Raw genomic sequence first — 17,344 nt, forward strand, 5'->3', positions numbered from 1 at the left:
GATATGGCGAACCTACCAAAGGCCCCCAGGTTTTTCTGTTTTCTGCTTGAAGTACACCAAGAGCAGTGTCACTCCCCTTTCTAGTTTATGGCCACTAAATGAAACAAAAAACGCAACTCAAACTGTTTGTGGTTTCCACAGAAACACTTGATGTTAGCCCTCAACAATCTGCACTAGGAGTCCTTAGCACTGATTGAAGCAAAAGTTTCTGGTGAAAAAACACTGCTCTGTGCAATGAAAGGCTGACTGCATTGCAGCCCCGCATATACCCTCTATATTTTATTTTTCCATTAACTTCTATAAACTGCAAATTAGGTACCTTTATCTGGTAGCAGCAATTCTGATCAAAGAGATTAGTGCCTGAGATTAGATTGAATCTCTTGCACTTTTTGCTGCTTCCAAACATCTGGAATTCATATCAGCAGTCCATATAAGAGCAAAGTTCATTCCAACTCCCCTTTTTTTTTTTTTTTTTTTTTTTCTGCTTTATGTGGAGGAAGAAAAAGCTACTGTTCAAGGAGAATTTGGTATGAACCAACAAAATATTGGAGTGTTTAAAGAAAAAAAAATCTAGCCATCATACTTAAAAAATAGTAATTTTTGACTATTATTTAAGAGTAAGTGAGCACTGTTTCCTTTTAAAATGCTTTTCACTTTTCTTTTATAATTACCATAGCAGTTCCATAAGCATGCCATTTAATACAGAACATCTATTTGTATTCTCCTTATGGGAACACAGATTTTGATCACACCATCTTAGTAGTGCCTGTGGAAAATCGGCATATCTTCATGAAATAAGAGCAACATTTTAACTTTTCCTGAATCAAAGATCAAACTTTGATTCAGAGTGGTTGAATTTTATTTATATATGGGAAATTCCGATTGAATTTAACATCTCAATATTTTTTTTTTTATAAGCATCAAAGGTACCTAAGTAAAAATCTTCCAGTTCTAATTTCAATCAAATGAAATGGTTTTCTGAATAAGTATTAATAGTATTTTCACATAAATAGGAATTGTGAATCTTTAATGTTTTATGAACCTAATACAGACACTATTTGTTTTGAATAGTCCTAGTGCATGTATTATAATGGAAAAGAAAATGTCTAGATTATATCTCAATGTTTACACTTAAGGTTATTTTTAAAGGTATTTTTTAATAATCAGAAAAGCATAGTTTGATCAGATAAGAAATTAATGAAGATGTAGTTAAGGAACCCCTCCCCCTTAGCTCTGCTTCAGATGGATTTAATCATAAAAATTGAGTACGTATAAACCATGTAATCAGATAGGAAAATAGTTGTAATCCTTTTTCCTGGAGTACACAAAAAAATAGAATCTAAACATGCTCCAAGCTTGTAAAATTTCAATTATTTATGTAATTAAAGGAAAAAAAGTAATTGAAAAAAAAAAATCTTCCAATATTTGGTAACTTTAGGAACTGTTGCAATGATAAAGACCTTTTGTGAAGGTGCTGTTACCAATCCCTAAGGCAAGGTTGTTTACTACAGTATATTTCTACTGCTTAGTCCAGTCCCTCTCAAAAAACCTCCCAAGTGATGGGCTTTGTTAGTTAAACTGTCAGGCAAATTTTTCTATCCAGTTTCTTGTTCATATTTTGACTAGTAATTCCCTAACTCCTCAAAAATCTGCCTTCTTGTTGTGATGGCGATCCTCAAGCCCAGTAAATGAACATTATAAATCTTTCTTTATACTATTAAGAGGTCTTGTTTTTCCCTTCTGAGTAGGGGGTGACTTCTTCTGTAAGGTGGAGAAATTGGGCTGGATTTCTCATTCTACAACATCTCGTTGCTACAGACTGTAACAGACATAGGCCTGATAAGAAATCATGAACAGCTTTAAGAAACCACTAGCTTTATTCTATGAAAAGGCCAAGTGTGGCCTCATTACGCCCTATTCTTAATACGTCTAGGCTTATCTCACTGTATGTTGCTTCTGATTAACCAATGCCATCTTGCAGTGTTTCTTGACCATTTGTAAAAGTCTGCTGCTTTGCCTAGGAAAATTATTCTCAATTAATGACAGTAAGGCTTGAAATAGGTTCCTGATTGAAGACTTGATGAGTCATGTAATCCTTTGAAATAGGATGATAGGCAGGTGTATGTATGCCATGCTGAATATAATTTGAACCGTGACTGTTCTGCTGAGCAGAGGACAATGGTTGGTGACAATACTGTCTTCTAAATAGCCTCCATGACAAAATTAAAGCAAAATGCAGGATGTGGATAGTGATATTAATCCCCTGCCCTTCCCAATATTGCCAGTAAAGCATAGTGTTATAAGCATTTAATGAAGATACAGCAAAGCTGATGCCAGTAGGAAATCAAAACCAAAAGACCTTCCAGGTAAATCTGCTTGTCTGGTTATGACACAGGGAAATGCTCATTTTCTGCTGTGATATAAGACCGTTTGATACAAACTAACCTGTTTACTGAATACTGCTGCCTTGTATTCTACTCAAATCACCTCCTCTTCACCAACGATGGTGCTTAGTGTGCCGCAAGAATACTGAGTGCATGCAGTGTGTGCTGATGGGACATGGCTAAAGTGTGACTTCAGGAAAGCAGGCATGAGAACTTGACCTCTCTTCCTTTTGTGCATGATAAAAATACAAAAGGAGAAAGGTTCTGTGGTGGCTCCTTCCCTTGCTTCCCTCTTGTCATGCCTTCCTGCATGGGAAGGAGAGTAAGTTTTTGCTGTGTAACAAATGCAGAGGTCACTTTCTCTTCATTGCAGTTTTGCTCTCATGATGCACAACTATGTGGAGTGTATCTTCAGGATCAAGGAACACGTATTTTAGGGACTACTTTATCACTTATGGAAAGTCCAACTCTTGCTGCCTGAAGCCTTCTTCAGGGGCAGAAGAAGTGACACCAATTTTTCACTTGTGCACTTGGGTTCCCCAGGGACTGGGTTGATTTTGTAGCTTCTTCAGCAGTGTCACAGTTCAGTGACCAGGACTGTCATTCCGCATATGAGAAAATACATGGATACTTGCATAAAGTTTAGTTTGCAAAGGTAAAAAGCTAGAATTTTGGTATGGTATGTGGTAGTACCAGATAATGAATTTCTTCAATCAGCCTTTGACCAACAGCTTTCTGCAATATACACAAAATTTAATTGACTAAAATTTGCTGTCAGGCACAATAACATTCTTTGTTCTACTGCTGCTTATCAAAGCCATCTGACACCACCAAGATAAGCTGAGGCACCTTGATCCCCTTCCTTTGTTTGCCAGAATTTCCAATGATCAGCATTGCTGACTTGCCCAATTGCCAGAAACTTCCTATCTATACGCTAATCAGATCTCCAGAATCCTTTTGAAAGAGATACCTTATTTTTCCACAGCAGCCCCTGAAATAATACAGACTTCTATAGGTAGCTTTCTCATTTAAGGAACGTAGCTGCAGTAAATAATAATAAGCACATCAGTTCACTATATTCTGATCTTCACTTACCTTTTAGCACCCAAAGAGTGAGAAAAACATAGTAATAGTGAAACAACTCAATTGTCTCTGTGGAATTCTGAGTGAAACCAGAAGGGAAAACTGATTAACTATAATGCCTTTCTTCCCCAAAATATTCCTTGAAGTTCTGTGGGGAAAATTAATTTAGAGACCATAAATTCCTTGTTTTCAAGCCAGTTCTCTGTGGAACCAACTGATCAAAGATGGTGACCATAAGACATGGTGTATCCACTTGAATGAACTCTCTTAAAAGAGTGAGGCCTCCAAATGAAATCAGCAAATACCATGAAGGTTTTCTCAAAATAGTTTATAGAGAAAGTAGTGCATAAGCTAACAGATCTTGTTAAAGCTCAAGATTCAATTGGGTGGGCAGGGGGGAGGAGGATGGGTTGAGGGTACTGACCTATATTTAACATTTTGTCTTTACTATCTCAGTTTTCTGCATGTTTCTGTCTACCACTGAGCTTTTGCATGGGCAAAAATTAACTTCACTTTTATTCCTATTGTGCAACCTTTAATATTCTGGTATGTGTCCTTCCACTAATGTAGATAGCTAACTAAGATACCAGTGCATAATGCCACCTTTCTCTCTGACTACTCCCTTGCACTGCCTTCAGTCTAACAAGGAAATAGCAATTCATGCATGTAGCAGGCTTTTCTGCAGGCGTGTATAACCCAGAGGTACTCAGCTGTGGTCTGTGGATCATCAGACTGGCTCACAGAGCTTTGTTTAGGGTGAGCTGGGGAACTGGCAAATAGCATAGCTCTGGCACTGCTTCCTTTTACTCTGCTTCTAAATTGCATTAATGTCAGTAAAATTACCCTAAATACTAATAGCTTCCTAATAGTTCATTTCCACCTATCCATTTGTTGTAGCTGAACCAGGATGTTATATGATAACAAATGAGAGAGGGAAGGTAAGAACATACTTAAGAGAATTTCAGAAATGAAATGTAGTCTATGTTCTGAAAGAATGACAACTGCTCTAATTTGTATCACTTACTTGCTTCAGGAACTAAATAGAAAATACATGTTACTGTATTTCAGATGCAGCCTCAAACTTAGGATAATACCATGTAGAGAAAGTATGAATTTTCTTATTGATGTGCAAGATTAAAAAGTAGCTCTAAAGACCTACCAGCTGAAATTGAGATCGATGGGCTCTTGTTCTTCTCTCAGCTTCCCTAGAGAAAAGCGAAGTCCTAATGAGAAAGAATACTTCAGTGAAAGGGGAATAACTTCCGTGTGTACAGTAGCTACATGTGTTGTGCATTAGGTTTGTCTGTACTGGTCACAAATACAAATGGAAAGTCCTGATTCTGCATTCAGGTGCCTGGTGGCAGATAACTGTGCTTTTACAGTGGGGTTATCAAAAATTAGAGGGAACCGTTCGGATAAGTTGAATTGCACATTTAAGGCCAAGATAGGGAATAATTATCTGAAACATATCCCAGCTCAGTTGCTCCACCTTTGCAGTCTTTGTGCAGTCTTATCATCTTTGCTCATCTTATCAAAGTGATGTGTTTACCAATAAGATAAATTGGAGAACATATACTTGCATATCAAATATCACTGTGTAAATCTTGGAAAAGTAAACTTTCTCCAACACTGATGCTGCTGTATTTCCAGGTGCATTTATGCATTTATTATTAAACTGTTAAATAAAACAGCATACCAGTAGATGCCACTAAAATGCTTCCAGAGGAGGCATTTGCTTTGATTTTAGTGAGATGCTTTGATTGAGTTCAGTACTACTTGTAGAAAGTAAGTTGCTGGTTGTTTTTCCTTCCCCGGAATATATGATAATGCTTTTCTTATTCTGTGGCACTGTCTGCACAAACCAGGTTGCCTTCTGGGAGAAATGTATCTCCTCATTTTGGATGGAGGCATACTAGTAGGATATATTGCAATTGTTTGGGCGTGGGCTGCTCACATTCTTAACTACAGTGGCTGAAAAAGAGAGACTGGCTCTTCTACCCCTTTTTTCTGATCCCAAGCTAAAGTTTTAGCTAAACCAGCATGATAATTGTCTTCTGTCCTCTCCAGTTAACTGCCTGTGATATCTTTGTGTGTCTTGTGGTGTCTTTGTTAAGATAACAAAAATATAGCTTAGAGGGAGGAAAGAAAAAGACAAACAGTCTTAATAGCTTTATATTCATCTGACCATGGAAAAATTCTCTGCTGCGAACACAAAGGTAGAAATAGCCTCACTGGATCAGAACAGCAGTTAATCTAGCTCAGTGTCCATCTTCCAGAAGTGTCAGGATCTTGTGCCTTTGAGACAAAAATGTTTGGAAGGCAATTATGAAATAGTTTTCACATAACTTTACTCCCAGGCACCCTATAAGAATTCTTTTTTATAGTATTTTGTGATTTCTACTTCTCAAAAGGGAATTTTATTTGTAGGCAAACACTGGCGGTGTTCAAGGCCAGATTGGACAGAGCCTTGGATGGCATGGTTTAGTGGGAGGTGTCCCTGCCCATGGCAGGGGGATTGGAATTTAGATGATCTTAAGGTCCTTTCCAACCATAACTATTCCATGATTCTATGATTCTAGGTTTATATAATATAAGTACCTGTTAGGATGAAAGCTATTGTAACGAGGACAAGTCCAGAAAATCCACAATATGCTATTAGAAAACCAGATTTTTTTAAATTTCAGTAGATATAGGCATTAATAATCTCTAAGTCTTAATAACTATTTCTTCTTTGAAAAAAAGCAAGTATGTATTGGTAAGGTTCTATAGAATACTATTGGATGATCAATACAGGAAAATACTGATAAACCGAAAAGTCATATTTAAAAATCCATAATCACTTATTAAAGAGGGTGAGCTGAGAATTTAAATGCTCAGCTGGGATTCAGGAGTTATTTCAGTTCTTTGCCCTGCTATGGACCTTCTCTTTGACCATGAGCAATTCTAGTAAGTTTCAGTTCCTCATTTGTAAACTGAGAAAAAGAAATTCTCTCTCCATGAGAATATGGAGGAACAAGTCAATTACAATGTTCACTTGTTGCTTCAGTACTGAAAGAGTTGAAGGACCATGTGATCTCTCAGGATGCCTAATGTTCCTTATGTCATCAGGTCTTCATTACAGATTAAATGACTCTCTGCCTACAGCATTTTAATGGATCAAAGAGGTGCTATTCGAGAAAGTCTAGATCTGTCATTCTCTAAGGAGAAGGTAGACGGAAGGTGCACAAGCTCCAGCAAGTTTCTTTAGGCTATCTCTAGGATCCTGTCACACACACAGGCCTGGCTTGCAAATAAATTTTACGTTTTGTTACTCAAACTATTACAGTTCTTTATTATTTCATTAACTCTGTCTTTTTAAGACCATATCATGTAGCATATTTTTATGAGAAGGAAACATTTAATTATTAAATTATATACTGTCATTTAATAATTAAATTATATACTGTGTAATTGGGAAGACAGTATATTGCATAAATAAAACTTGTTTAAGATATATGTCCAATATTTAATAAGATCCGTGGGAGCTGCACTGTTCTCGGAAGTCATTGACTAAGGCCCTTCTACCAAAAGCCATTTCAGGTGGGGTCTAAAAGGGCTGTAGACAAAAAATAAATAAATAAAAATGTTGAATCTCTCCCAGGTAGCTCGAAGCTGCTGTCCACTACCGTCAGCTCTCTGAGCAGTTTGTGTAGCCAGAGATTCAAACCACTTACAGTGTTTTGAGCCAAATTCTTTCATGTTGTGAAGGTATCGGCTTCACTGAGCCTTCTGCCAGGGATGTATTTGATTCAAAAGTAAAATGAATTCTGTGTTTAGTTTTAGCAAAAAAACATTTGATAGTAAAGGCTGGAAGTCCAATAGTCTGTTCCACAAAATACAGGTGTTGCCAACAAGAGGCACATCTGATCATGAGCCTTTCTCGCTGTTAGCCAAATGGGAATTACTCCTGTTGACTGGGAAGAGGAGTAGCTTGTGGAAGCAAAACCATGAAGAAATATTGTGTACCTTTGAACCCAGCTTTCCCTTTACTCTCTGCCTTTCTTCTGCTTTATTCTGTGGAAGTATGTTTACTATACTTCTCTCCCTCTTTATAACCATCACAACTCCCCCCTGCCATTGTCATTCAGTGTTATCCTATGCTTGTACTCTCAGGGAAATGTTTTTTGTGAAATTCTGACTTCAAAGTCAAGTGACCATTTCTTTTGCGTTCTTCAGTATAGCCACAGCTAGTGGGGCAGAAATGTTTGGATCAGATTTATAGTAATGCTATTAGTAATTAATAGTAACACTGCTTCTGCCTGACCCTTAACTGCCTGCCTCTTGGTCTTGACTGTAATTTCTCATAGAATATTTGGTAACACTGGAACTAAACAAGGCTTTATTCTTCTTCAGGCTGTGACAGTGTTCTAACATTGTTGCATGGTTATGGCACTTGGTGTACTAACACTTCTTCTTCACACCTGCACAGTTTCTGATCCATCCTCCTCTGCCTTGTTTCACCCTGGCTTTCCTGTACCTGGTGTTCTAGTGAGCTCATGGCTTGGTTACCTTAAAGATAGTGTTTGGTTTCTCATTGCTTTAGAGTGGTGCACCAATTGATCTTATTGGTGTATTTACTTTCAGGACAGGTTCTTCCATTCTGACCATAATAACATTCTTAGTCAGCCACATCTGAGGGTTATTCCAAATCTACTTCTGGGTTTGAAACTCTGGCTTTAAGTTATATATTTTAGGGGTTACATTTGAGTTAGAGGTTTTGAAAATTAGTAGAGAACACGTATGCCCAAACCTTTGCTGATAAAAACTAGACTGGTTTTTATAACTTTATGGGAGCTAAGCCAAGGAAATAGTATGACTGTACATAAATATGTACGTGTGCATACATAAACACAAAAATATGTTAAATATTACTAGTAATGTGGAAAATATTAAGAATAGCTTTCAAAAGTTAATGTAAGATGATAATTTGAGCCCAACAAATCCGTATAAATAAACGCATGTCCTAATTTACCCAACTGAACCTTCCTTCTGAAAAGTCTTGAAAAATAGGGATACATTAGCTTTGTTTTTTGTGATCCTAGATCCCAGTTAAAAATGTTCTTATTTCACGTATTTCAACTTTAAACATCCTGAAATTCCAGCACAATCTTTTAAATGGGAAAGGATGCAATCACCCACTAAATTGCTAAATATTGAGACCATCTCAATTACTAAACTGGATTTCACACTTGGGTACTTTCATAAGGACTAAAATCCTTTAGCCTTAGACTCCTGTGTCTTAACTTCTTACAGATCCACAATTGTTTGCACTTAAACTGATTAGTTATTTTTGTAAGCTTGTATGTGTGTTTACAGAATAACAACCTAATTCTTTATCACTGAAATTGGGGCTGACTTACTCTTCACCTCAATGAAGGAATGATTTCACTTGTTTCTAATCTGGCTTAGATTGAGAAAACTAGCAGTTAATTGGGTAGGGTGGAGAATTTTTAAGTGATGCCAGACATATATAATCCTTCTTGTATGAGTCTTTGCTAACCATTTAACTGCTTATCACTTCAAAATGCTGGATTCTTGAGGACTGCCCAAATCTGATTATTTTTACCACTTGCAGTTGGCATCAGACTGCATTCTGCTGGAATATTCTTGACATTTTCTTTTAAGGAGGAACTTACTAAAGTCAAAACTATGCCTGAGATTATATACATACACACATAAAATGTCTAATTTGTAACTTAATTTTCCTTCCTTTTACTTTAATACTGAAACAAAGTTGTTTGCAACTGAGAAGCAGCATACAGTAAACTGCATATTTGGTGGGTTTCACTTGGAGAGCTGAAGAGGTGTCTTACAACTATATTTATGAGCAACCACTCTAGGATGCTTTTTGCAACCAAACATTTCTCCTCGACCCATTATCTTTCTCCCTGGGTTTTGTTTTTGTTGGTTTTGGGTTTTTTTTGCCACCACTGCATTAGCATTTACTTTATTCATACTGTATCCCCTCCTTTCACAGAGACAAGGAAAATGTTGCTGCAGCATCAGAAAACAGGTAACTTTTGATATGTGCGTTTAGCTTACCTGCTATTTGGAGTTTATCTCTGCTTTCTAAATAATGTTTTCATCTCAAAACCATGAAGTTTGTACACTGTTTGAGCAGATGATGAATGCAGAGGTTTCAACTAAGTGGATTTGTTTTTTTCCTTCAAAAACCTCTGTGAGATGGAGCAGGTGGGGATCACGTTTCTCAGAACTTACAAACCTGAAAAATAAGAAGCTGTTATCAAAAGTTCTTGAAATATTGTCAGTTTGTGATGGAGTTTTAAGAAGAATTTCCATTTTAAACTTTCTCTAGATTGTTCAAGGTGTTTTTAAAACATAAATAAGATTATCCTTTTGGTATATTAAGTACATTTATATATCAGATTCTTACATATCTAGATCGATCCTCAGTGGGTCATGTGGTTCAAAACATAATATCTCTCTAAGTAAGTTCTTCCATTTCAAAGTTGCTTTCTCCCAAAGAATCTCAGCACATTTTGCAGTTACATATAAAAATGTATTTGTTTTTATTAGTTCATATACTAAAACACACAAGTACTGAAACACAGATACTTCTTGAGTGAATCTGACCAATTGTTTAATGGAGCAAAGAAGTGCCTCTTTCTAGTTTGTCATGGAAAGAATTTTATAGCACTCCTTTCCTGCCTTGTTGATTCTCACCTTTTTATTTTTGTTTTTTTGTAAGACAACTCAGATTTGAACAAAGATTGCATACAGTTAAAATCCAAGTGCAAGCATTAGCATTACTTATGACAAGCAATGGCAACTGGCACTTGGAACAGTAGGGAAAATTTAGTTTTATTTTTAAATTATGTTGAAAGAATGAAATCAACCCCTTGATTCCTGTATAACATCTGAATATAAATTAAATTGAAAAAACAACTAACATGTTGTTAGTTCAATTCTACCAGCAATTTCATTTATGCAAAATCACCTACAGGACTATGCAGCTGCTTGACTGAAATATTATTTTCTTTTTCTTTATTTTATCAGGAACAATTTCTGATGTATGACTGGTGTTCATGTCATACTACAATGTCTTAATCTTGCATGGTTTGTCATGCCATAGCTTTTCTCCACCACAATTATCATCATAGCTCTGCTATGTGTTTTATTTTGATATTCCTACCAATATGGTTTCCAGATTTTACACAAGGTACTTTTTGATTCTTAAAAGCTTTCATAAAATGGTTTGGGTTGGAAGGAACCTTAAAGATCACGTAGTTCCAGCCCCCCTGCCATGGGCAGGGACACCTTCCACTAGACCAGGTTGCTCCAAGCCCCATCCAACCTGAACTTGTGGCTGCCTCATCCTTGGCAGTGTTCAACTTATCTGGGCAACCTGTGCCAGCACCTCACCACCCCTCAAAGGGAAGAACATCTTCCTAATATCTAATCTACATCTCCCCTCCTTCAGTTTAAAGCCATTCCTCCTTGTCCTGTCTCTACAGCCCCTTGTAATAAGTCTCTCTCCAGCTTTATTCTAGGCTCCCTTTAGGTACTGGAAGCTGCTCTAAAGGTCTCCCCGGAGCCTTCTTTTCTCCAGGCCGAACAAGCCCAACTTTCTCAGTCTGTCTTCATAGAAGTGCTCCAGCCCTCTGAGCATCTCCATAGCTCTCCTCTGGACTTGATCCAACAGGCCTATGTCCTTCTTATGTTGGGGGCCCCAACTGTCAATATTTGTCATGACTTTGTCTGCAATATCATGATGATCTCCTATGGTATTAAGGAATTTTGGGGATACAAAAAGAGGACACTGGATATTTAAGATATAAATCTTCTTCCAGGAAACAGAAGACAGAGAAATAAAGTCTTCATTATTAAACATAGGCTTAACTTTTCAATTATGAGGTTCAGCACTTTTGTTTTTAATTTTTTTTCTGAAGGCTTTGCTCTGTATAAATAACTGCTGTCTCAAAGGGCCAGACATTAGCATTCTACAATGATGCTGTATTTGATATGGTAGACAGTGAGCACATGTATCTCTGAAAACTAAAAGTAATCAAACAAACCTTTCTCTATTAAACCACCAGCCTCTTCTGTGGCTGGAATTCTGTCTCTCCCTCAAATACCTGCTATTACCTAAGAAATACCTCATTTACAAATCCCTTGTAATCTTTGTTACTCAGGCCTACAGGTACTGCACATGCGCCACAGTATGTGACCTCAAGTATTTGGCATCCTCCTAAATCATGCACCATGGATGCCAACACTGACAATGCTAAGCCAGTGGCCTCCAAGGGGTCTGTGAGGCTTGGAGCGGGTACAAGTCAGAGAGAGGTCAGTTTCACCACTACTGGCCAGAAAGTCCCTCTTACTTCATCCAGTCATCAAAGGTACACTGTGATGTGTAACTGCATAACTGACCTGGTTTGGAGCTTTGGAGTGGTTTGGTAATAACAACCTCTAACTCCTTCAGATGGAAATGTCCATTGCCTAAATGGCAGATGATGAAGTTCTACAAATTCCAGCAACTTCTATTTCATGTGGGCTTTATGTTTTAAGTGGCACTGCTAAAGATTGCACCTACCATATACAGACAACAGTCATTAAGCACCTTCTGCAGAGAAATAGCAACTGATGAAGTTTATTGTATTTCTACAAACATCCCTATACTCATATGCAAAGCTCTTCCATGCTATGTCTTTCTCTAAACACAGTTTATTCTTCAAATGCCGCAATAAGCAATAATTTTTGCCTATTCATTTTTATTTTTGCTTACTATATTTTGAATTCTTTACAAGAGACCTGTTGGAGTGTTCGAAATAACTTTATGAATTACATAAAGTAGACAAAGTACTGCTCTAATAATGCACTTGATATTTGCACAGAAAGTCTCAGAATTTAGGACTTTATTGAAGGAAAGAAGTTAATCTGCACTCATTTTTTTAAAATGTTTGAGTGCGTTTGTTGCTGTGGTTTCTCATTATGATTGTTAACCATTATTATTCACTTAACTTCTACTGATCGTGTTCCTTTTCTTGAGTGAAAATCAGCTGAGGAGAGAGATGTGTTTGTTTTCATCCACCTAACTTACTCACAATGTGCGCTTTGTTTATCTGTTACCACAAATATGGAGATGTTTGAGAAGATCCATTTCCTTTCATTTTCCTTAAAATACAAAAAACTATGAAGATTGAAAGTGTACAGAATAATTATATTAAGAAAAAGCCACAAACCTCTAACATACGTAAAATTGAGACTGTTCTAATAAATGAACTATTTCATAAAATAGCATTTACATTTATCAGTTCTTACATTCTTCTGCACCTCTGAAGGGCTAAAAAAAACCCCAGACTGAAAATCTAAAATGAGGGCAAGCTGAGGGAATAAAAAGTTATGTTATTTTCTTTGAACACCTAAATAAAGTTATTTAAAATATATAGTGGTTAAACTAAAACCAATCAAGTTAGTCTCAGTCTTTCTATAAAATTGATTAGAGAATGAGTTACCAACTGCAAATAATTTCTATAACCAGATCACTCTGATTTTTATGGTTACAACTACTTCATTTATACTTATTGCAATTCCTTGTTCTGTTAATGAATATTTTTTGCCCCGCAGTCTCTTAACATTTTAATCACATAAAAGAACCATTACAAACAACATGCAAGATAAAATTTGTTGTATTTCCTTTAAATTTATAAGGTATTCCAGTATTAGTTGCATTTATTTCATCTATATGTGTTTGTCTAGTTCAAATCTGTTTCCACACAGGTTCATGTCCACATATTGTATAGTATGTGTTTTGCTTAACATTTTGGAGATCATTACAATGATTAAGTAACTTTACTGTTTTCTTCTGTTCAAAGTATGAAGTCTTTATTCTTTCAAAATCTGTAGCAAATTCCCTTTTATATCAGTGAAAATAAATGCAAAATATGTGAACTCCTAGTTTGTATTTGTTCTTAGGGCATATATTAAGGTCCTTTTTAATGTGCAGTATAGTTTCAGTTGTTCCCTGTTTGTCAAATCAACGATATGTAAAGGGTGTTGAGTTAGAATTTAGTACTTAACGTATTAAAACTTGGTCACAGACTTGCCTGTGATCCATAGCTGTGATATATAATATACAGCTACGCTGCTATGTAGTCTATGCAATTGATACTGTATTAGCTAAGCAGAAGAATTTGCATCATAATGCCAGTGCATCAAGGTGGAAGAACTGATCTGAATTTCAGATGCATATCATGATGGGCAAACTTTTGCAGAACTGTTGCAAAACTTTTGGTGTAATGATTTGAAAAGCAGAATTGCGGACAGGATGAGTATTTTCAGGAGCTCACTTGTTAAGTATATAATAGAAGATGAAACTCATAAGGAAGAAAATAACTTCTTTTCTGCTTTTGTCATGGGATGCATTCAGCTTTGAAGATGGTAGGCATAACAACAATGCTTCCATTTCAGCTAATCAAACAGTAAAATACTCAGTTGAAATAAAAGACCATCATTTAGACTACTAAACCATACAAGAAAGTGGAGGAAAGGAGAACAGGAGAAATGGGACAGTCCCTTGAAGAACAAGGGGTGTCACAAATTCTGAATTACCACGCACTCATTCTAGGTCCTGAGGAGTATAACTTCTTGAATTCATGCTTCTGAGAGAATCCAAAGAAAACATTAGATAGAATGGCTGAAAGACAGAGGAAATATTTGCACAATGACAAATTCACATAGGAAAAAAGCTGAGAGGAAGAATGTTTGAGAGATAGTGTTTGGCTGAAAACCAGTCATGGAACACTAAGCTTTCTTCTGCTATTTGATACTGTGCTCAGGAAGGAATATGTTGGATATTCTTTGTACACAGCACAAGAGAATTGCTGAATTTCATCACCATCAATGATCACAAAGGAGTCATTTGTAAGAACTCAGAGATGTGGCAGTATACTTACAAGTCTGGACTAAAGAAGTAAAAATATGTCCATTATGTTCCTATACCACAGCTTGTGGACAAGACAACTTTGTTATGTACAGTAATGCCCTGATTATAGAAAAAAAATAGATTAGGATAACTACTGAGGAAGATTACAGCACAATAATATGGCACGAAGAAAAATGTCCCTTGTGCCTGGGGGGCACATGCTTATATTGCCTCTGAGGTCTGTGCCTAAAATAGTATATAATAATCTGGAAAATCAAATTGCAATTAGTTATTTTTCAGTGGCTTATTTGTTCTATGGATAATAATTTAAAAAATCCACAGTAAAATCTGCCTAAACATAAAATACAGCTTTTGTCTTTTGTTTCTTATTTTTATCTTTCCCATTCCCCTTTTAATTTTAAATGACCTAGTGATTTTTATTAGGTTTCTTGGCAAGTGAAAAACAAAGGTACATATTATTGTTCTTTTGTTGATATTAATTTTATTGAAACAGTCAGCAAAGAACTTGATTCTTGTAAGTCCACTTAATGATTGTTTTTTTTTCATTTGATGTAAGAGCTAGTGGAAGACAGTAAACTGAATCCCCCCAAAGATTGTTTCATTTCTTAGCAGTGGATGGCTTTGACTAAACTGTCTTGCAAACTCTAATGGATAACTTTGCCTCATTTGTCTCTCTGTAAGAGATGATTAATACTTTCAAATTTGAGTGAGGTTCTAAGGCTGAAATATGTCAATAAGCACTGGGTGCTCTGATAGGAGGTGATGAAAGACACTGGTAGTTCAGTAGCTTACTAGAATAGCCACAGGATTTTTATTATTATTATTAATTTCAATTAATCTATTTTGCAATCAAATAAAGAGAGAAATAATTAGACATTAGTATTTCTCTACTCCATGTTATCTGTGCCAAAATAGCACAGGAGCACCACAAGGATAAAACTCATGCTCATCACCGAAGTGATTTTAAAACTGGTGTAGTAAAATTTTATTCCACATCTTACCATTTGCATAGTCTTCTGTGTATAAAAAGGCATCTTATTGTTTGACAAGTTGTCCAGTGTAATGTAAGGTGAATCTAGGTCAGAGATTGACTCCTACTAAGCATCTTCTTGCTACCTGTATTGCACAAAACTGTGCTGACTGGATTCCTAGACTACCAGAACTTGCAGGAAACATGCTGATATAGGACTGTGATAATACCCTTTAAATTGCTTTTCTTCATCTAATTAAAAAGCTTACTCCTAACATAAGCTTCAGCTCCAGGAGTAAATACCGGATGAAGTGTACCTGAACTCAGAATTTGTGACAGGCTCTTTGCAACCATTTAAGTGTGTATGCCATGTTTCCTACCACTGGCTTCAGTGGAAGCAGGACTTAAGTACTGAGTAACACCTGGGATAAATTTCAGTCAAGCAGCACCAAAACTGCATTAGTCTTAACTGCGCATCTGAGAAGGCCTAACAAATGTCTTATTTTTTTCTTTCTTTGCATAGTTGTGTTTTCCCCTCGGTAACACAGCCTGCTACTATGTTTGCAGGTTCAAACATAGTAGTTCTACATTTAAATATGCACCTTTTAAGATGCTTCTTGTTTTATTTAATTTAACTCTAATTAGTACCCCTGTTGAGCATGCTCCAGTGTCTACCAGTTCTGCCTCTGCTCCTGCACCACATGCTTCAGCCCATCAGCCTGCTGCTGCTGCTCAAAATACAGCCTGTCTGATGATGCCACCAGCAACCACCTCAGTAGTGCAAGAGTGTTTCTCATCCTCCTTCCAAAGGTAATGCTTCATTGCTTTGTCCTTTCGCAGATACATCCCTGTATGGCTCTGGAAATGCTGCATACACATTCTTAACTTAAGAATGTAGTATGTAAAAGCTGTAATCTATTTTATATGCTTTTATATATTTTAGTGTGTTTTCTTATTTTGAAGCACATTGTTCATTTTACAAAAACTTTGCAAAATAAAACTTCCCTAAAAATGTAGCTTTAAGTCTGCAATACAGCCTACATTCTCGGAAAGCAAGGCAAGGGTTAAAACTAGAACTGGTTTTCACCACTTGTAATAAAACTAAAACAGCTCCTCATAATAGTTACAGTGAATGAGGGTTCTTTTAATAGTGTTTCTGCATTATGGCATGAAATCCAAAATTAGAAAATGTTATTTACTCCTATGATTCAGCTTAACCATATCATAGCAGAAGTCAGTGAAACATGGTGGACAATGAGCAATGTGTCAATAAAACCACACACTTGATGTTTGACTTGCTCTGTAAGATATTAAGTAATTTCTGTTAGATTTCTCTGCTCTCTTTTCTCTAATGAGATTTAGCCCTAGAGCTAAAGTGAATTCCAAAGAGGTGTGTATTCAGAACACTTATAGTGCAGGTGTTAGAGTTGTATATTAAAAGCTGTCAGGGCAATCTGTGACGAAATGTGTGGGGTTTATATTGCTGTCACTTACTTTACAGTAATTTTGGAGATAGTAAGAGTGAATTCCCCCCCCCCCTTTCTTTTTTCCTGTATGAATGTTCCTAAAAGATGTAGCATGCTTTAAAAATCCAAGTTAAGACACAAGTAGTAATGTAAACCACTTTAAGTAACTGAGATCTGAGGTGCAATCTGTCATATCTTCAATTTGTGTGAATGGGATTGGAAATGTTCTCTCAGCTCTATTTCTTGTTTAATTTTTCCAATTGGCTGAAATTATTTATGTATACAAACTAGTTTCTCACTTTAGTCAGTTTTACCAAACTGTGACCTACCAGACTCCAGTGTTTTTATTTCAGTGCAAGAAAAGCAATCATCCAGCCATCAAAAGAGGTTTGAATAAGGTACTATTCTGTACTTTAGACTGCACTGTAAGGCACTTTCATGTGAATTAATGATATGGTTTAAATAATTTTTATCCCTCAGTTGAAACTGTAACATG

General features: G+C 36.4%; 1 protein-coding gene across 2 annotated transcripts in view; it reads left to right on the forward strand.

Moving 5' to 3' along the window:
- Nucleotides 1-17,344, forward strand: part of LDB3 (LIM domain binding 3) — a gene marked incomplete at its 3' end in the record, with an annotated part of 117,161 nt that overhangs the window by 76,191 nt on the left and 23,626 nt on the right. Inside the window, exons 8-10 of one of the 2 annotated variants that reach the window (XM_080620824.1) lie at nucleotides 9,484-9,519; nucleotides 11,660-11,866; nucleotides 16,028-16,192. In XM_080620824.1, the coding sequence (XP_080476950.1) occupies nucleotides 9,484-9,519; nucleotides 11,660-11,866; nucleotides 16,028-16,192 (408 nt within the window). The remainder of the gene's footprint in view (nucleotides 1-9,483; nucleotides 9,520-11,659; nucleotides 11,867-16,027; nucleotides 16,193-17,344) is intronic. The other variant, XM_080620825.1, reaches the window with a different exon arrangement.

The sequence above is a fragment of the Psittacula echo genome, assembly GCF_963264785.1.
Source record: "Psittacula echo genome assembly, chromosome: 6".
Taxonomy (NCBI): Eukaryota; Metazoa; Chordata; class Aves; order Psittaciformes; family Psittacidae; genus Psittacula; species Psittacula echo.